Genomic DNA, 17,707 nt, shown 5'->3' with positions numbered 1-17,707 from the left:
ACTTTTCCTGTGTTTACAAAGGCCTCTAAACACGAGGGGGACCTGGAGAAGTTTGGAGAATACGAGAGAGTTGTGCAAACCCGAGACGAGACGCAGTCGCGCCCTAGTAGAGGGTTTGCCTTGCTTTCGAGAATAATCCCAACCCCTCATGTGTTTAGATGAGGTCGTGCAAACACGGAAAATGTGCTCTGATATCGATAAACTTTGATTTCCGCAGAAAGATCCGCACCCAAAAAATTAACTTCCTATCATGCTCAAGATTTTTGTACCAGCCCTTCCCCGTCAGAAGGGGAGATTACACGGAATCGAGGCATTCGGCGGGAATCCTCACGCCAAACAACTGTGTGAAATATTTACTGATGCCGGCTTTGTGGAGGTTATGTCCGAGAAATCAAGACCATTTTGGAATTGTCGCGTTCCTTAAGCCATGGGGAAAACTTTAGAAGAGTGCTACGAGATCCTTGGCTTGGAATATGGCGCGAAAGAAGGTATTTAGTAAAGAATTGCGTGGTTTACCGGCCGTCTTAGCTTCCGTGAAGGATTTCGCATTCGCACTCTCTTTTCGTTCGCAAGCTTATCAATCAAACTCATCTCAAATTTTATTTTCTGAGTGAATTACTTCAGTTTTTACAGTAATAGTTAAATATTAGCAATCAAGAACCAGTTATTCGTGACCTCGTAGTAGAAAATAGTTGCAAGAGCCTCGAGACAAAACTGTGTAGATGTAATGTGCTTGAGGAAACATGTCAAAACTGCGTTGTACTAAACTATCTCTTGTTTTCCAGTCGTCAAAACCTCCCAGATCAAAAAACAATAACTCTTCAAAAGTTATGGGAAACTATTTTTTGTTGCTGATATAAGCTTAATGTTCTTAAAAAAAACTTTATAGATTCATTCAATCGGTATTTAAACCAACCCGAGCAATGTAGAGTTTGAATGTAAACGTTGTGTCATCTCAAGCCTGAAAAGGCATAGCTAGTTGGGAATAATTACGTAAAAACACCCGAAGTTGTCGAATTTGAGCGCAGAGGACTTACGTACGTAAAGAGTCTGAGTTATATCAACTATGGCTCCCCTAAACTGCCGCTTATTAGCCACCCCGCTGAGAACCCAGCCGGTTATATGCCCATCTACTAGTAAAAAGTTTTTCCGGTTATAAGTCCTCGGATATAAAGTCCCTTTCCCCCGCTTATAAGCCCGCTGGTTATATGCCCATCTACCAGTAAAAACTTCTTCCGGTTTTTAGCTCCCGGATATAAGCCTCAATCTAGCTTTCCTCATTTTGAATTCGTTTTATTATGATGTTTGAAAGCTTAATTACTAGTAAATGGAAACCTGTTTCAATCAACAAGTGCAGATAGAGCTCATTTTGAAATGTTTATTTATTAAGCCCTCTTGGATGTAGGCCCCCCTGTTTGTAAGCCCATCTAAAACCCCTTATGAAGTTGTGTAAGTGGCTGTTTTCAATAGATGTGATTGTTTCATTCAGACTTTGATTATGTTTGTGATGATACATAAACTTTCAGATTGGCTGGCACGTAACTTTTTAACAGAAGCTTCAGTAAGGTGTATAACTTCAGTAGATTTTGCCAAAATGGCCAAAACATTTCTTGAATACCATGGTGTTTTTCATTTTTAAATTGTTTTGCCCGTGGTGTAGAGGATTTGTCATAAACATGACCAATAAAATCAATCAAATAGACACAATGACATTATCCTGGCACATCCTGGGTATTGCCTTTTTGAGGTGGGGTAATTAAGATGGTGCAGATACTCAAAGGCATTTAGGAACAACCCCATTCTTTTGAAACAAGTTGGTCTGCCAGCTGAAAAGAACAGCTTCAAAGCAAATGTAGAGTTTGGCTTGAGAAAATTTAATCCCCTCCATATTGTATATAAATACTTGGGGTATGGAGCAAGTTCAAAGAATGAAGTTTTTCCTGTAGCATAAATAAATATTACCCTCCATCTGGTTTGAAAATATGCTCAGTTATTTGTCTGCAGATGTTATCTGTTCCAAGTAGCGAACAGTTTCTGAGAGTAAAGCTAGAGGAAAACTGCGACATACATGGAACAGATATAGTCCAAAGATAAACATTGGAGCTTATTTTTAAAGTCAAATGAGGGCCATTGTGGTTTATATCCTTCAAGTATTTTTTGCAAGGTGCAGGATTTGAAACTTCGGTCACATACCTTTTCAGACCAATTGCATGTAAGCGAAAATATTTGATGGATTACAATGTTTAACACATCATACACGGGGGTTACCTTGTAAGGAGATGTCAAAGGTACATGCCCAGGTTGTTGAAAGGATGGATAATCCATCATCCACTAGTAAACCGGTAGTCCAGTTATCAAACAAGATACTTCAGTAACTCTATATGTTGCATCTGACACAGCTAAACTGGAAAATCCTTTTTGTTTTTTTTTCATTTCAGATGAAATCAAGAGTGCTTACCGCAAAAAGGCCCTGCAGTGTCATCCTGATAAGGTACCTATTGCTGAACGTTAAAAGGTTTTGCTTGTTAGTGAGTCCATAGTTTACAGAGGGGAATGGTAATGAAACCAGACAAAGTTCTTTGTTGTATGTTTTTGTTCTCTTTTTTGGCCTTGACCGTGCACAAAACACAATTATAGTTGTTTACTTCACACTGAGGGAATAACCAATAGAAACAATTAGTTACGTAATTCATGCATAGCCATGAACGCAAAACAAAAGATTGTGCATGGTTGTGGACCCTTCAACATAAATCTTGGCATCTTTGTTTGCCCCTCTGATGTTTGCTGGGCTTCATACCGGTAACCATTCCCCTCTATTAACTATGGTGAGTCAAACTGGGTCACTGAGCTGCAAAAGACTTGTGGCAAGCTAGGTCTTTTACTACTAACTGGATATGTTCCTTTTTTTAATAAGGTTGTGTAAATTATACTTCCTGTTTATTATTCAAGTGTGGACGTTGACGTGTTAATTTACCCAATGTTTATTTTGTACATGACAGAATCCTGATGACCCATTGTCAACACAAAAATTCCAAGAGCTAGGTCATGCATATCGAAGACTAACAGGTAATGGGAAGTGATACCCAGGAAAGAACTTTTCATATAAAATGATGTACATGTAACATAAAAACCAGCAAAAGCCTTAACAAAACAGGGCTACAAGTCACCAGCTTATGTTGAAGACTTGCTGCTTCATTTGTACGTGCTCTTGTGTTGAACTGCATTACTTGTGTCCAGTTTGATTTAGGTTGAATTTAAATTCAAGACTTTCAGGACATAACTTTTCACTGTTTGACTGTCCAACACAAGTTGCTGCAAGCTGGTCTTGTTTTTCAATTTCTTATGACTGGATGAGCAGCTGGTTCAATGGGAAACGTTAGATGATTGTCATGTGCTGTTTAATATGTTTTTTTTCTACCTGCAAGCACAGTGTGCCTGTGTTTTGATATATTTATTTCGTCTTTGTTTTGTTTTACTGGGTTACCCTGTATAAATATTTTCAATCATTATTTAGGTGTATGTTATAAATATTATTATTGTGCATGTAGATAGACTATTAGATATTAACCTTTTATGTAAACAGGATGGGTATATAAGCTGACAGCTTGTGGGGTAGTGTAAAGAAATAATTATATGTGACGATCTGGCTGTCTGTAGAATTTTAAGTTGCTCCTTGATGTTTCTGATGGGTCTATTTCTTTCAGGCGAAGAAGATAGTGATGACAATAATTATGATGATGATGACATGGATATATGGAGAGATGTATGTTAAAAATAGAAACAGCCCTTGTTAATGTTTATATAGAGCACAAAAACTTGCTAAAATCCTTATTAATTAATTAATTAATTAAGCATTCTGTAATATTCCATTACAATGTACAGTAATTGAATCATGTGTACTAAAGACATTCGCTGTTGAGTATCAGTCGATACCCTTGAATGTTACCCTTGATCAATACCCTCTATCAATACTCAATTGATGCTCAGTCGACACCTCAATTGACACTCAATCAACACTCAACCAACATCTTGGTTGACAGTCAGTCAAGAGTTGACTAATTTTCGCAGACATACCATTGAGTGTTGTTCGATACATATGAGTTGGTTGACATTTGGCTGACTATTGTCTGGTTGTCAATCGAATGTCCATCAAGTGCCAATCGAGATGTCAATCAAGTGTTGATCAAGGGTTGATCAAGGGTATCAATTGACACTCGACAGCAGATGCCTTTAGTACACATGGTCCAAGTATTCTATAGAGTACAAAGTGAGGAAGATTTTGTAATCTTGGACCTAACCCATGTAAGTGTAGGTGAAACATTTTGATTGTAAATGTGTTTAATCAACATAGGCTACATATGCATGAATATTCATACTGTTATCATTTTTATCTTACAGTCTAAGGTTAAGAGAGTGCAGTATTAATTTCCACCCTAATTTTTTTTTTTATTTCAGTTTTTCTTCTTTTTGTTTAGAGATGAGATCTTGGCAAGAGGTAAAATTTCTCAATACAGTGTTCATACAGTAATTTATTGAGTATAACAGTCTTGTAGTCTGGTTAAAAGACTACATTGAGCTTTCGCAACAAAATCAGGAAAAGTTTAAAACATTCTTGGGTGGGTCTGTAATGCAATTTTTCATTCATTTTCCTACAGTTTTCATTCTTCTAAGATTTGATAGATCTGATGATATAACATGTTTATAGGCCAGTAGTTATAGTAAGGGGCATGTTGGCAACCTTAGAAGTTTAGAAAATGGACAGTTTTTCATGTATTGCATAATTTGCAAAATTGATAAAGATGCATCCAGACAAATGCACATACCATTTCTTTCATCAGTAAGTTTATTTTGTTTCTTTTCTCTGTTTCAGTCCGTTGCAGGTGCAGCAGATGTGGAAGGTACACTATGTTATGGCATAGACTATTTTTTATTTCTTGTAAAATAATATTAATAATAGATTACATGTATTATTATTAATTCATGAATGCTGAATTAAAAAAAAAAACATAGTTACAAAGTTATATTATTAATATAAATGCCAGTTTATTTGTCTTGTTCCACATAGGCTATTGATCTCTTTTAAAATATCAGTTTTCAAGGAGTTAGAAAAATAGCTAATTAAAGTGGATATCCCCCAAGTTGTCTATTTTTGTGAAAACCCTTTAGAGAGACCTGTTAACAGTTACTAACATTACACTAGTAATATTAAACAATTAGATTATGAGTTCGAGATTTCTATCGCGTGATTGTTGACTAGGGCATGGCCTGAGTCAACTATTATGCATAGAAATCGAGAGCGAATAATCTAATTGTTTTAATATAAATCTATTAGTCGTTCAAAACTTTATCGAAATCCTCTTTACAGACACTTTGAAAATGCCAAGAAGCAGCTGTTATCTTGTTAGCAAGGGCACACTGCTACGCTACTCACTATCTATCACAGAATAGAAAGTGAGTAGCGTAGCCAATCAGAGAGCGGCATTTGTGATTGAACGCTAGTAGATTTATACTAAATAAAGATAGTCTAGTTTAATATTTATGACCAATTGCACACACATTTTCACTTTGTCGTTTTTGTCTATGGGATGCACCTTTACCACAGCTAAGTGTGTTGTCCAATTAAAAGAAACTGTCCATGTCTATGTCTATGTGTAACATTGACCACAAACCAAATGTTGTGGTCTGAAGTTACTCCTTGGGACACTGCTGGATGGAAAACTTCATGTTGTTTTACAATTACTAATGAAATTATTTCTGAATCAGTCTTTTGCAAGACGCTCATTAAGATTACTTTATCATTGTGGCTTTCTGTGTAGAGCGGGGGAACAGGAGGATGATGATTTTCTGGCCTCCCTGGCAAAGGTATACTGTGTAAAATTAAACTCTTGATGTTTTGTTTTAAGACGTCTTTTAATTAGTAAATTGTGCATTGTGCAGTTCCAGAAAATATCCAATTTTACTCCCCCCAACAGAAGGGATTGGAATTTCCTGGGGGGTGTGGGGTTCTGGAAGACCAAAAATTTAAAGAAATGTATGAAGCTTAACTGGGATTTCCAGAGGGGTGGGGAGGTGTTAGAAAAAATCCCTTCCGTGGGGGAGGTATGGATATTTTCTGTAACTACACATTGCAAAATTAATGATTATGAAGTAGTTTAAAATAGCCCTGTTGGAATAGTGTATTTAGCAACAAACTAGTAACAATGAAAGTTAGGCAAGTAAATCTTACACTTGCTGCAAGTGACACTATGTTATCAATGGTGAATATTATCAATCTTCTGGAATAAACAATAATATTTGTTGTATTAAATTGCAGGAGCAAGAAGAACAGTACAAATTTACAGAAGAAGAGGTGTGTATTCTGATCAGACTTAACCAGGCTTGGTCTCAAGTTCATAAGTTCTTTTGATTGCATACATTTCTTGTAGATATGGTGCATTACAACCTCCTTCTCACTTTGTTCTTTAAATTTTCAAAAATATTAGCTAGTTAGATAAAGCATTCACTGTAGATCTCAGGAGTTTTGTCATCATGAAGAAACTTTGAGAGAACTGACAATAATATTTACAGCTCTATTTATTTAGTGACACAAAATAATCTACTTTAGCCAAAGTTTTTTAATTTACATTCTGACAGAAATAAATCCTTTCTTAAGGTTACTGTAAGCTCAATTCATAAATGTTAGTCTTGCTATTTTCTTGACATTTTTGTCTATACTTGTTCATAGTTTGTTATTTATCTTTACCTAGATGGCACAGTTCACATGCTTTGCAAATCTCAAGGAACAGAGAGAAGCAAATAAAAAGAAATTTTGCGATGTAAGCTTGTCAACCTTGAGAACAGTAAATTTTAGAGAAACTAGAACTTTCTCTCTCAATAGTGAATTATATATTTAGTTATAAAGGCTGCATGGAGTAAAGAAATTTCATGACTAAAAGTAGGCTGATTGATTACACCACTGTGTTTATAGCAGTTATGCAAAACTTTCTTGTGGTCTACCATGGAATATTGCTCAAGTCACTTGTTTCTTCACGGTATACCGAGAAAATACAAGTGAAAAGTGGAATATTCCATGGTGTACCACTTGAATCTGTTGCATAACTATTTTATACCACACCATAGAAAATACAGTAGCCAACACAATCAATGTGAAATATGCGTAGCGAACAGTGGGAAGGTTGGATGTACATAATGTTGTCGATTATACAAAGGCTTCCATGTATTCTGATTGGGTGTATTTTCTATGGCATGGTTTAACAGTTTGATTATAAATTCTAAAGACTGCTGAACTTATCTACTATGCAACTTAAGGTGGCCGAACACAGTTTTCGTGTGTGCTTTTGCTGATGCAATTCAGCGTGCTCACAAGGATTGCATAAAACAAACATGCCGTCAATAGAGCAATCATTTTATTTACTCAACACCCGCACTATCTGTGCTATTTTTCTCTATAATTGAATGCTGCGTATTGATGGCTTTAGTCTTTTACTACAAGGATATGTTAGAAAAGGTAACGATGCAAAGAACCCAGCAATTTGCAGCTTTTTCTTTGTTACCAAAAGAACCCAGTTAAATGCAGCGCATGCGCAGTTTCTCGAAAAATTGAGACCGATTGCTTTTGCAGAAACTTGCTGATATCTAATGATCCAGTCGTTATAATTTCAAGAAATTTGGCAAAAAAATAGTTCAGAAACCACGTGAATGAGCCATGACAAAAAATCTGAATTTTGACAAAGGGAATTTTTAATAATACAGAACATGCAGTGAAAACGATTTACGGTGAATTACGAAATCGCCTATGTCAAAATTTTATTAGAACAGTGTTGACAGAAGGGATTTAATGGCAATTTTTAGCAGGCAAATGATGAAAAAAATCTAATGACTGGATTTTTTTTAAATAAACAAAAACCATTTTTAAGCCTTGTTTTGAACCAGCCCCATTGCCATGGCAACAGCACACACTTAGCCAAAATGCGAGAATAAACCTTTTTGTGGTTAACCTTGACTCTTGCAAAAAAAACAGGTGCCAAAGCGAAAATAGTTTAAAAGTAATGGTGAACTAGGCATAGGCACTTGAAAACTGTGTTCGGCCACGTTAAAGACAGGAAGCAGCAAAATAACTGTTATATTACATTTAGATAATGTCAACCATGGTGGCATATTTGATTTTACGTCATAACCATGTGCAGATGTTTATCCTATTCTGAGAGGTAAAAATCTCAAAAACAGAAAAGCTAAAAAAAGTTTAGGCTTTGTGGAAAATATTTGCTGTGCAAATTTTACGCCAAATGGAGTTTTTTGTTTATTTGCTGACAATGAAAATTAAATTTTCTTTGAAAAGGAGAGAAACCAGTCAAACATCAAAACTGAACAAAAAGCCACTAAAGGACATAAGGTAAGAAAAAGGAGAATTTAACATGGTCTCCAAAATTATCAAAAATAATCTCACCAAATATATTTGCAGACTGTTTTGTATTTCTGTAGGTTAGGTGTCATTAACTATTAAACAAAGAAGTCTGATGCATGTGTCAATGTGCAAAATAATGTTTCTTCCACTTGTATTGTGTATTTTATTCTTATAGCAGTTTGGGGAGAATTTGTTATTTAATCAGTAGCTGGATTTTCCTGTGGTGGTCAGTTTTATTTGTATAAGGTGCAGACTTCAGGAAGAAATTGGATTTTGGTCTCTAACAAAAGTGTTTAAAGTGCCTATGAAGTAAAAAATAATTGCTGCTTATTTGAAAGGCTTTTCAAAGTAAAGAAGAATGGCGTTTCCCTTTTTGGAATATCTTTTTTCGTTCTACGGATATTTACCTTTTTGTGTTATGCAAATGAGGAAAGTGATGACGTCATAGGTGGTTCCACTTGAACAGTAAAACACTGAATCAAGAATATCTCTAGAAATATTGGAGCAGTGTTCTTCAAACTTGGCACCACAAATGTGCATCACAAAAGAAACAGAATGACACCTTCTGTGTTGTTGCCATGGCAACACTTTTGGCTCCAGTCTCTTTCTGTGAAAAACCAAATATGCCAATTTGCAACCCTTCGAAAAGGGACAGAGGGTCTTGCTCGGAACACGCATGATTCCCATGTTGTCTTAACTCTCCCCATCAGATTGTTGGGAGTAGATGATCCTTGTTTAAGATAAAATCTGGTAATGTTAGTTTTAATTAAAATAGGACCAGTGGCATGACTGTTGTCATGACGATGGCACGACAGGTGTCATTTTGTTTCTTTTGTGATGTACATTTCTGGTTCCAAGTTTAAAGAACACTGCTTTAATATTTTTAGAGATATTCTTGATTGAGTGTTGAACTGTTTTAGTGGAACCACCTGTGACGTCATCACTTATAATACAAAAACGTGAATATCTCTAAAACGAAAAAAGATATTGCAAAAAGGAAAACGCCATTCTTCTTTACCTTCAAAAGCCTTAAAAGCCATACTGTTTATACCTGTAAATGGGTATCTCAGGAAGTTACTGAGGAATGCAGAGCCTAATTAGATACTGGGTTGTAGCCTGAAATAAACAACATTTCATCCAGAAGGGGCAGGAATACTCTCTTCATGTTATGAACTGAGAGGCTAGTAAGCAGGGAACGTGCCTCACCTCAGTATGGTTCAGGTGATTAGTGTGCGTTGAAGTGTTTCATCATGAGAAGCAAAGCTACTACTGGTTGTAAATAAGTGTAAAGGCACAAGAAAGACCTAATTATCGGTGAGGAACAATCTATTGGAAATGCCACCGGTTACTAACTGCTTTTTATTTTTTCCTTTTAGCCAAAGTTAAAGAGTAATAAGCAGCTGAAAGTGGAGCAGTGGAAACGAGAAAAGGTGGGTTCTAAATGAAATGCAACTCCTGCTTTAATTTTTCCTTTTCATTGCATCACCTCGCATTTGTCAAATGCATTTATTTAATGGATGAAATGTAAATGCACTTATCTATAAAATAAATAGAATCATCTAATGGTCAGTTTATTTTAACTGCTTACAGGAAATATCTGAAATGGCAGCTCAAATTAGCCAAACAAATCCAAAGTTACAAGAGAAAAAGGTAACAATCTGCAGTAACATGTGCCATCTCTTTAAAAAAAATGATAAAAACACCACCAAGAAGAAAATAGATTGCATTTTTTTGTAAGATACACTAACCCAGGCACTGACTAGGCCAGGAAAAAATCCTTGATAGACAGGCAAGTTCTCAGAACTTGCATAGAAAGGAAACATACAATGATCAATAAGAGAGTAACAATTAGTACATATATCTTGGGCTTCTAACTGAGTAGAAAGGGTTCCTAGATCTGTAATGATCTTTTTTTCTCTTCTTGTTTAATTTCTCAGGCTTCTACAAAAGATGCTAAAACAAAAGAACTTCATCAGCAGAAAAGGTACTGTGCAGTAATATATTTATTGGCCATGGATTCCATGTGATTATTAATGCTTGTCTTTCATCTCAGCTGTAGTCAGCATGGAGTTGCCGATAGAAAGAAAGATGTTAGAGAACCCACAGAAAGCAGTGCTAACAAGAGGAACGCAAGGAAAAAGAAGAACAGAAATGTATGTGTTGTCATCGGTTTCTGAACCAGTACAAAATGCTTTAGATCAATGCTTAATCTCGGAACTGATGCACTGCATTTATGGTGTTAGTTTCAGGGATTATATTAGATTTCTATATACACTTAATTAGTTAGGTATAATTACCCAAATGATAAAGTTAAGGCCTGGCTCACATTAGTGACATAACTACATAACAAAATAATGACACAATGACATAATCGCTTAATGTTGGTAATCTTAACATCAACATAAAGACATAAGTAAAAGATCAGTTGTTTTCTTATGCTGTTATTTTGCTGTTATGTCAAAACGTCAGGATGTCCACAATGCAAACATAACAACGTAACGTCTTCTTTAGGTCGTTATTTTTATGTCGTTATGTCGCTAGTGTGAACTAGGCGGAACTCAGAAAACCCTCTGTATTATTGTTTTTTCACAAAGTGATTTTGTTTTGCCAGCAATGGAGTTGTAGAGACTATAATTTATCTTTCTCTTTTAAATTAATTCTGGCAAATTGTTGCTTTTTTTTTCAGAAATCAAAACAGCATGGTGACAAGGAAACAGAATCCAGCCAAAATAATAGTTTTGCAAAAACTACTCTTGCTGAGCAGAAAGTAGCATCAAGCTTTGTTGTGCAGGATGCTGTAAGAAATGTTACCATCAAACCAGAAACCACAAAGAGACAGGATGACGTAACAGGAAGATTACCACATTACACCAGGTACACCAGTCCAAGGATGATGAAGGCTCAGGCTCGGGTGCAGGATTCAACTATGAGCAGGCACAAGAATGAGCCACCAAAGGTATACAACTTATATGAATGAGGTTGTTACAAATGAGATGATAGTCAGGCAGACAGTCAACCTGTCTGCCCATCTCTCTGTCCGTCCATCATAACCAGTCGGTTGGTTAGCCAGTCCTCCAGCAAGCCAGTCTGTCAGTGAGTCATTTGGCAGATCAGTCAGTCAGACAGACGGTCAGAGGGTCAAACAGTCAGTCCGTTAGTCAGTCAGTCAGTCAGTCAGTCAGTCAGTCATTTAGAGTTACTTACTGAGATAGAAAGCTCAGTCAGTCATTCACACAGTCGATCAGTTATTTAAACAGTCTGTGTCAGTCAGTCAATCAGTCAGTCAGTCAGTCAGTCAGTCAGTCAGTCAGTCAGTCAGTCAGTCAGTCAGTTAAAAATAAACAAGGCATTCAAAGTCTACTTCATCATCCAACTTGATGGCAGAGAGCTCCTAATTTGGAATCACTGGCAACCTTTCCAAACAGAAAATTGTGCATATGCGTAGATGGCTGTGAGGGATGAGAGATCAGACTAAATATAACTTTACTTCTACATCATGCTCTGCATCGTTTTTACAATATGTCAATTTCCTTGTTTAGCAAACTGTGAGAGGATGGTTTGATAACCAGAAACCCGGAACTTCATCGAGACCCAGTTATGGTGCAAACGTCTGGCAGAAGAGGCAGGAAAAACAGCAGTTCTTAGCAGAACTACAGCCTAGTAATCAAACTGATGAAGAACTGCAGCTGCAATTGGCATTGGAACTCAGCAAGAAGCAAGCGGAAATTGACGCGCAACAGAGGTGGGCATCACGATACCGTAAACTTCCGAATGTAACGGCCCTCGTTACTTTCAGAATTAGCAGCCTTTGAGGCTCGTTACTTTCAGGGGGGTCGTTTCTTTTGGGGGGTCGTTACTTTCGAGGGGCTCGTTGCTTTCAAGGGGTCGTTACTGTCGGGGGATCGGTACTTTCGGAGAGCAAAAAATGTTATATTAAGTTGGTAGGAGTGAACTCTTTTTACGAATTAAAAGACGGAAATTAGGTTTGCTACTTTCGGGATTTATTAGAAGCCGTTATTTTGTTACTTTACTTTTGGAAGTTTACGGTAGTGACAAAACCATAGGGATATAATGTAACAATTAAGCTTCATTTGCTATTTATGGCTACCACGACGACAGCGAATGCAATGTACATCTCAACCCAGTGCCTTAGTGTTGATAACGTCGTATTCGTCCCTTACGTAAAATCAAGGTTGATAGTGCTGAATATCCATTGGTCAGTTTGGAGTTGTTTGTGTTCTTTTTTTTTTTTTCAAAAGAAGGCCTGTGTGATTTCTAACAGCCAAATGAGACAAAACGAAACGGAGTGTTTCTGTTTTGTTTTTTGTTGTTGTTGTTGGAGAGTACACACCATGACACGTAAGAGTGACACGTTAGAATGACAGTAATAATTAGTTGCGAGGAATGAGATGTAGTCACTTAACTGGAAGGCGAAAAATTTAACTGCAGTTGCAACGTTAAGATGACCTTAAAGCTTGGCAAGAATTGTCTTGTAGCATGCAATTTGCACACGTTTACACGTACATATAGGGAAAACCATAAAATGAAATTAAACTTTGTGACGGCAAGTATCATTTCAAATTGTCTCTTGAGTTTTTGCTTGTCATTGTTCCTTGACAGAGAGATTAACAAGTTGGAAAGACAAATGGAGAAAACACTTCAGGTAGAGAAGCAATTTCAGCAGATCACTAGCGTGGAAGAGACTCAGAACACAGCAGCAGATGCTGTGACGGATCCTGGAAGGTTTGCAACTGCGGGGATCCGTCACGGATGCGGGCCGGGAGTAAATGAGGTCAAAGAATGGTGTGCGGTATCTGACAGTGAAGACGAGTGGCAGGAGGGCGAGCAAGTGTCAAACTTCTCTGATGAAGATGCCTCTGATGACGAGGAAAATGGTTTTAATATTGATGTGGCTTCAGAGCCCCTACCCAAGACTGAGTATCAAGACCTTGACGAAAAGCATGTAGCTGAAGGATTTGGAAGGAGCGGAAAAGTCAGCTTGACTGTTCCTAAGTCAAACGAGCTATTGCCGCAGCTCTCAAGAGGCCTGGATTCACAGAATTGTTGTCCTTATGGGAAGAATTGTTGTTTGGGAAAGCGCTGCTTGTATTCACATCCACCATCCATCAACAACAACAGGAAGATCCAAACATTTGTTGACAACACTTCGAGTTCAAACAAAAAGTGTGACAGTTCTAGTGGCGAGAGAGCTGATCTTACAGATAGCCCTACAGAAAATCACTACTCGCCTGTTAATTCTTTTCAAGAGGTCCCTGACTCTTCTGACCTCAGTTTTCCTGTGGACAATACTGAACAATCCAACGCTCTTATCTTTAACCATGAGGACACATTGACGACAAACGAGTCCCTGTATCAACTACAACCGGGATTGTCTGTGGGCCACGTACCAGAGTCTGAAGACACTTCTACAAAGGGGCAATCTGTTTATGCCAGAGATAGCGTCCCATTTGGCTACATGGGCGGTGCAGACTCCACAAAGCTCGGTGAAGATTATAATCAGTGCAGTCTAGCCTCGGGTAAACTTGAGGATCTCACCCAGTCTTCATGGGACAACAAAACTGACCTGGAGTCACCTACAGAAGACAGGCCCCTATCAAGTCAAGAGGAATTCGAAAGTACCGACACCAGTGATGTTCAAATTCATTCATGTGGTCATTTGGACGATACAAATGTTGATCTAGGGGAAGGTGACAATGTTGGATCAACTGCCGTGCGTGAGAATCCTGTAGAACAAGGATCATCGACTGTAAACAGTGATGTGAAAGGTCCAACTGTCTACGTGATAGCAGATCAGTCTCAGTTTCCTTTAGGATTTCCAGCTGCTAGCGTTCTCAAGCAGTCAGTAGCTTCCTTACCGCCCCTTGTTAATCTCTCAGCTGGTGCAAAACTGCAAAATGTTCCACAGGATTCTCAGCATTCTTCAAGTTTGCCGGTCAATTATGCAGGTCAGATGCCAACAGGGTTGCCAGTTAATTTGGCAGCACAGACTTTGACAGCAATTCCTCAGAGTCCCAGACCTGATGTTACCATTCCTCAAACGTACTCGTCAGCTTCACAAAATTCTGCGAGTTCATCTAGTGGAACTTCAGCAACTCCCGCAGCCACTCAACAGCCAATCACAGCGGTGTCAAGTGCGTCGTCACAAGCGGGAGTTATGAATGGCTTCCCAGCCGTACCAGGTTACCCTTTCCTACCATTTGGAAATGTTTTTCCGTTCCTCAACCCGGCAAATGCCGCAGCTAATGCAAGCCTGATGGCTGCTGCTGCTGCTGCTGCTGGTGGCGGGATACCCTTTCCAATAATGCCTGGAACCTCTAACAGTATGCTGAACCAACAAGGAGGACAGTTCGTGCCACCTCACTTAAACGTGGATTTAGGAGGTGGGGTGTCACCGCTGGGTCAGTACTTACCAATGCAGGCTCAGCTGAATAGTTTCTCGGGAATGACCATGGAAGGGAATGCTCCGGTGCCACGTCCACCGCCACAGCCACAGCCTTCACAAGCAGGGGTCACCAATAACCCTCAATCTGCAGCTCCTACTGTGCAGCAGCCATTCAGATTCCCTTTTCCGTTCATTGACCCTCAAGCTTTTGTTAACATGAACGCAGCGATGGCCATGGGAATTCCGTACTCGGTGCTCCAGAATGGCTGCCAAACTAATTTGCAGTCTGGGATGACTCCTCAGTTGCAAGCGAATAACAAGACCGCCGTTCCGGGAAGACTGGAACACACGGGAGCAGGCGTGACCAAACCTGTGGAGGTGAAGCCCGACATTGGACTTGAAAGAGGAGAACCTGTAAGCCATGGAAGTAAAACTCCATCTTTGAGAAGACCAGCTACTGGTGAGTCTAAGGGACGAACCACGACATTTTTGAGGGGGAGGGGGAGGGGTGGTCAATTTCCAAGGCAGCAATTGCTTTCTACTATCCAGGTGCTGTTTTTGATGTAAAAAAAAAAAAATTATTGCCCGCCAAAAAATTCATGCACAACTTAAAGGTGAAAAAAAATTTATGACCCAGAAAATTGCTCACGCCCCCGCCTCCTCCCCCTCCCCCTCCACTCAAAACAGTAATGCCGTCCTTAAGATTAACTCGATAGCAAGATGTCACCCTGGGTAAAACGTTATAATATAAAGAGCTCAGGAATTCCGCCGTTCTGTTATTGGTTGTTCAGCAACAAAACATATGCTATTTGTAACAAGCGGATTTGTGAATGTTCAGACTACTTTTTTCCTGATTGGAATCCACGTAAATTTCCTGAAAACGTTCATACTGCTCCTGCTTTTTTCAACGCTTCTTCGAGGACTTGCCAGAGACTGAGCTCACCCCGGAAACTGAATTAGTCACGGTTATAGCAATTACGATTAATTTGGTTGTATGAAAAGTTGCCCGGTCTGTGTCCCTTAGGGTCTAAGAGCCATCACTCTCATGGTGTAAATATATAATAAAATCGGAATTGCCGCGAGATGGTGTATTAGTCTACTGTCTCCAGATCAAATTGGAATTGGAAATATTGGATTTTGTGTTAGGAGGAAAACCTGAGAACACTGAGAAAAACCCTTTGAGCCAAGCTGAGAACCAATGACACAATTAACCCACATATGGCACTGTTGTTGGATTTAAACTCGGTCTACATTGGTGAAAGTTGAGCACTCCCACCACTGCCATCCCTGCTCCCCATGTCAGTAAAGATCTTGTTTTATACAGAACTCGATCATGAAATGATGTCAATGTATCACAAATAATTTGATTCAAGCAACAGTATTTAGGTTAATTTCTTTCTCTTGCAGTTCCAAAAGTCATTCAACACCAGGCTTCTAAGTCAAGTTAGCAGCTTGGATGTTCCTTAGCATTGCCGAGTTACGATGAGTGGACGGCGGAACTGACAGAGTCCTGTGACACAGCATGTCACAGGAAACCAATTAAACGTAACGATCGTGTTCTTTCCCTAGGTAATGACAGTTACGGCTGTGGTTCAAAATTGGTAAAGAAAACAAAGATTTGCGAAAAACATTTTGATTTTATATTAATACATTATTTATTTCTCGTTGATGTTCGATGACAATGATTTCCTTTCTTTTGGTGAAAAGAGACATTCTGTACAGAAGCAAAGTTATTTATGCAAGGCATTTTTTTGATATAAAGATTAATGTACAGTTAGATAGCAAATAAGATTTATTACATTTATAAGAGTTATGTTATAAGCAAGCGACGCAAATTAGTCTTCGACGGATATCAGCGATCTCCATTTGCTCGGTTTCGTGTAGTTGTTCAGTTTTTTCTTTTTTTCTTTTTCCTTTTTGAGAGAAATTAGAGATTCGTTGAAGCCTCAGTTGTTTCGTCTCGTAAATTGTTAGGTTGTCTAAAGATACAAACTTTATAGCTGCTTTATATTAAGATGATACATGTCAACTGAGCCACTAGTCCTGTGTTAATAGTGAACGCCACTTGTAGAGACGCAGAGGAATTAATAAAAAAAGATTTTAATTTATCACCGAAATTAAATTTCTATTTTGCTTCTTGAAAACTTGAGTTGCTGGCACAATCGGCAGAGAAGTAACTTTTATGTTACTTGATACAGAGATTTTTTATTACCATCACAAACTTGGGAGATACAAGGCTGGTTATTGATGCGTTTTATCTGGCAAAAAGACTGCCCACGATGGATAGGACCCACCCGAATCTTGGGTAACCTTCCTATAGGACCTAGCCTCGCATGCGTGAACAGGGAACTGGAGGAGTTGAGGAGAAGAACGCGGAAAAAAGCCTCTGTGAGTAACAGCCATTCAGTATTTTGCGGTCGCAGAGTGGTCGCAGAAATGAAGGAAAAGGGGTTCTTGTAGCTAGCAGGTGTACCCCATGAATTACCCTCCCCCTCTCTCCCAGTCCCCCTTTTCTTCCACCCCGTTCTCCCACGCTCCCTAGGGGTGCCTACCATTTGTCAGAGTAAACCAAAGTCGGCAAACCAACCGAATGAGATGGCGCTTACCATTTACAATTCATTTCCCAAAATTGTTTTTGGCTGGTGAGAGACTGGGAACTGGAAAATTTAGTAAATGGTAAGAAAATTTCTGCCTTTCCGTTCCGAACGGAGAAAGAAGACTACCTCTGAAGGTAGTGTACAATCTTGGAATGGATTTTCCGGAAAATTACTGTTCCATTTGACTATCAACCGAAATTTACGGATTTTTTGGCTACATGGTAAGCACCCTCGTACTGAGACTACCCCAGCGAAGGCTGACGAGTTGACCACAATCCTGCTCTTGGGGAGTGGAATGAGTAA

The 17,707-nt window shown here is 38.6% G+C and overlaps 1 protein-coding gene across 1 annotated transcript; it reads left to right on the top strand.

Moving 5' to 3' along the window:
* The first annotated feature begins 342 nt into the window (after positions 1 to 342).
* LOC145492852 (uncharacterized) lies at positions 343 to 16,929 on the top strand. Its single transcript, XM_081472228.1, has 18 exons — positions 343 to 488; positions 2,439 to 2,491; positions 3,000 to 3,066; positions 3,705 to 3,763; positions 4,456 to 4,495; positions 4,871 to 4,898; positions 5,817 to 5,862; positions 6,314 to 6,349; positions 6,747 to 6,815; positions 8,339 to 8,392; positions 9,781 to 9,834; positions 9,995 to 10,054; positions 10,342 to 10,388; positions 10,458 to 10,557; positions 11,091 to 11,360; positions 11,944 to 12,146; positions 13,025 to 15,267; positions 16,215 to 16,929. Exons 1-18 carry the CDS (start codon positions 428 to 430, stop codon positions 16,253 to 16,255), a joined length of 3,531 nt encoding a protein of 1,176 aa, XP_081328354.1. The 5' UTR covers positions 343 to 427; the 3' UTR covers positions 16,256 to 16,929.
* The last annotated feature ends 778 nt before the right edge of the window (positions 16,930 to 17,707 follow it).

The sequence above is a fragment of the Orbicella franksi genome, chromosome 7 (genome assembly GCF_964199315.1).
Source record: "Orbicella franksi chromosome 7, jaOrbFran1.1, whole genome shotgun sequence".
NCBI classification, from domain to species: domain Eukaryota; kingdom Metazoa; phylum Cnidaria; class Anthozoa; order Scleractinia; family Merulinidae; genus Orbicella; species Orbicella franksi.
The sequence above is the reverse complement of the archived record's forward strand: the minus strand, read 5'-3'. Positions and strand labels throughout refer to the sequence as shown.

Bases quoted from the DNA above. Each gene is read 5' to 3' on its own strand.
- LOC145492852 (XM_081472228.1), top strand. From the start codon at position 428: ATGGGGAAAACTTTAGAAGAGTGCTACGAGATCCTTGGCTTGGAATAT. The intron at 2,492-2,999 runs GTACCTATTGCT...TGTACATGACAG, and splicing joins TGCAGTGTCATCCTGATAAG to AATCCTGATGACCCATTGTC. The intron at 10,558-11,090 runs GTATGTGTTGTC...TTTTTTTTTCAG, and splicing joins GGAAAAAGAAGAACAGAAAT to AAATCAAAACAGCATGGTGA.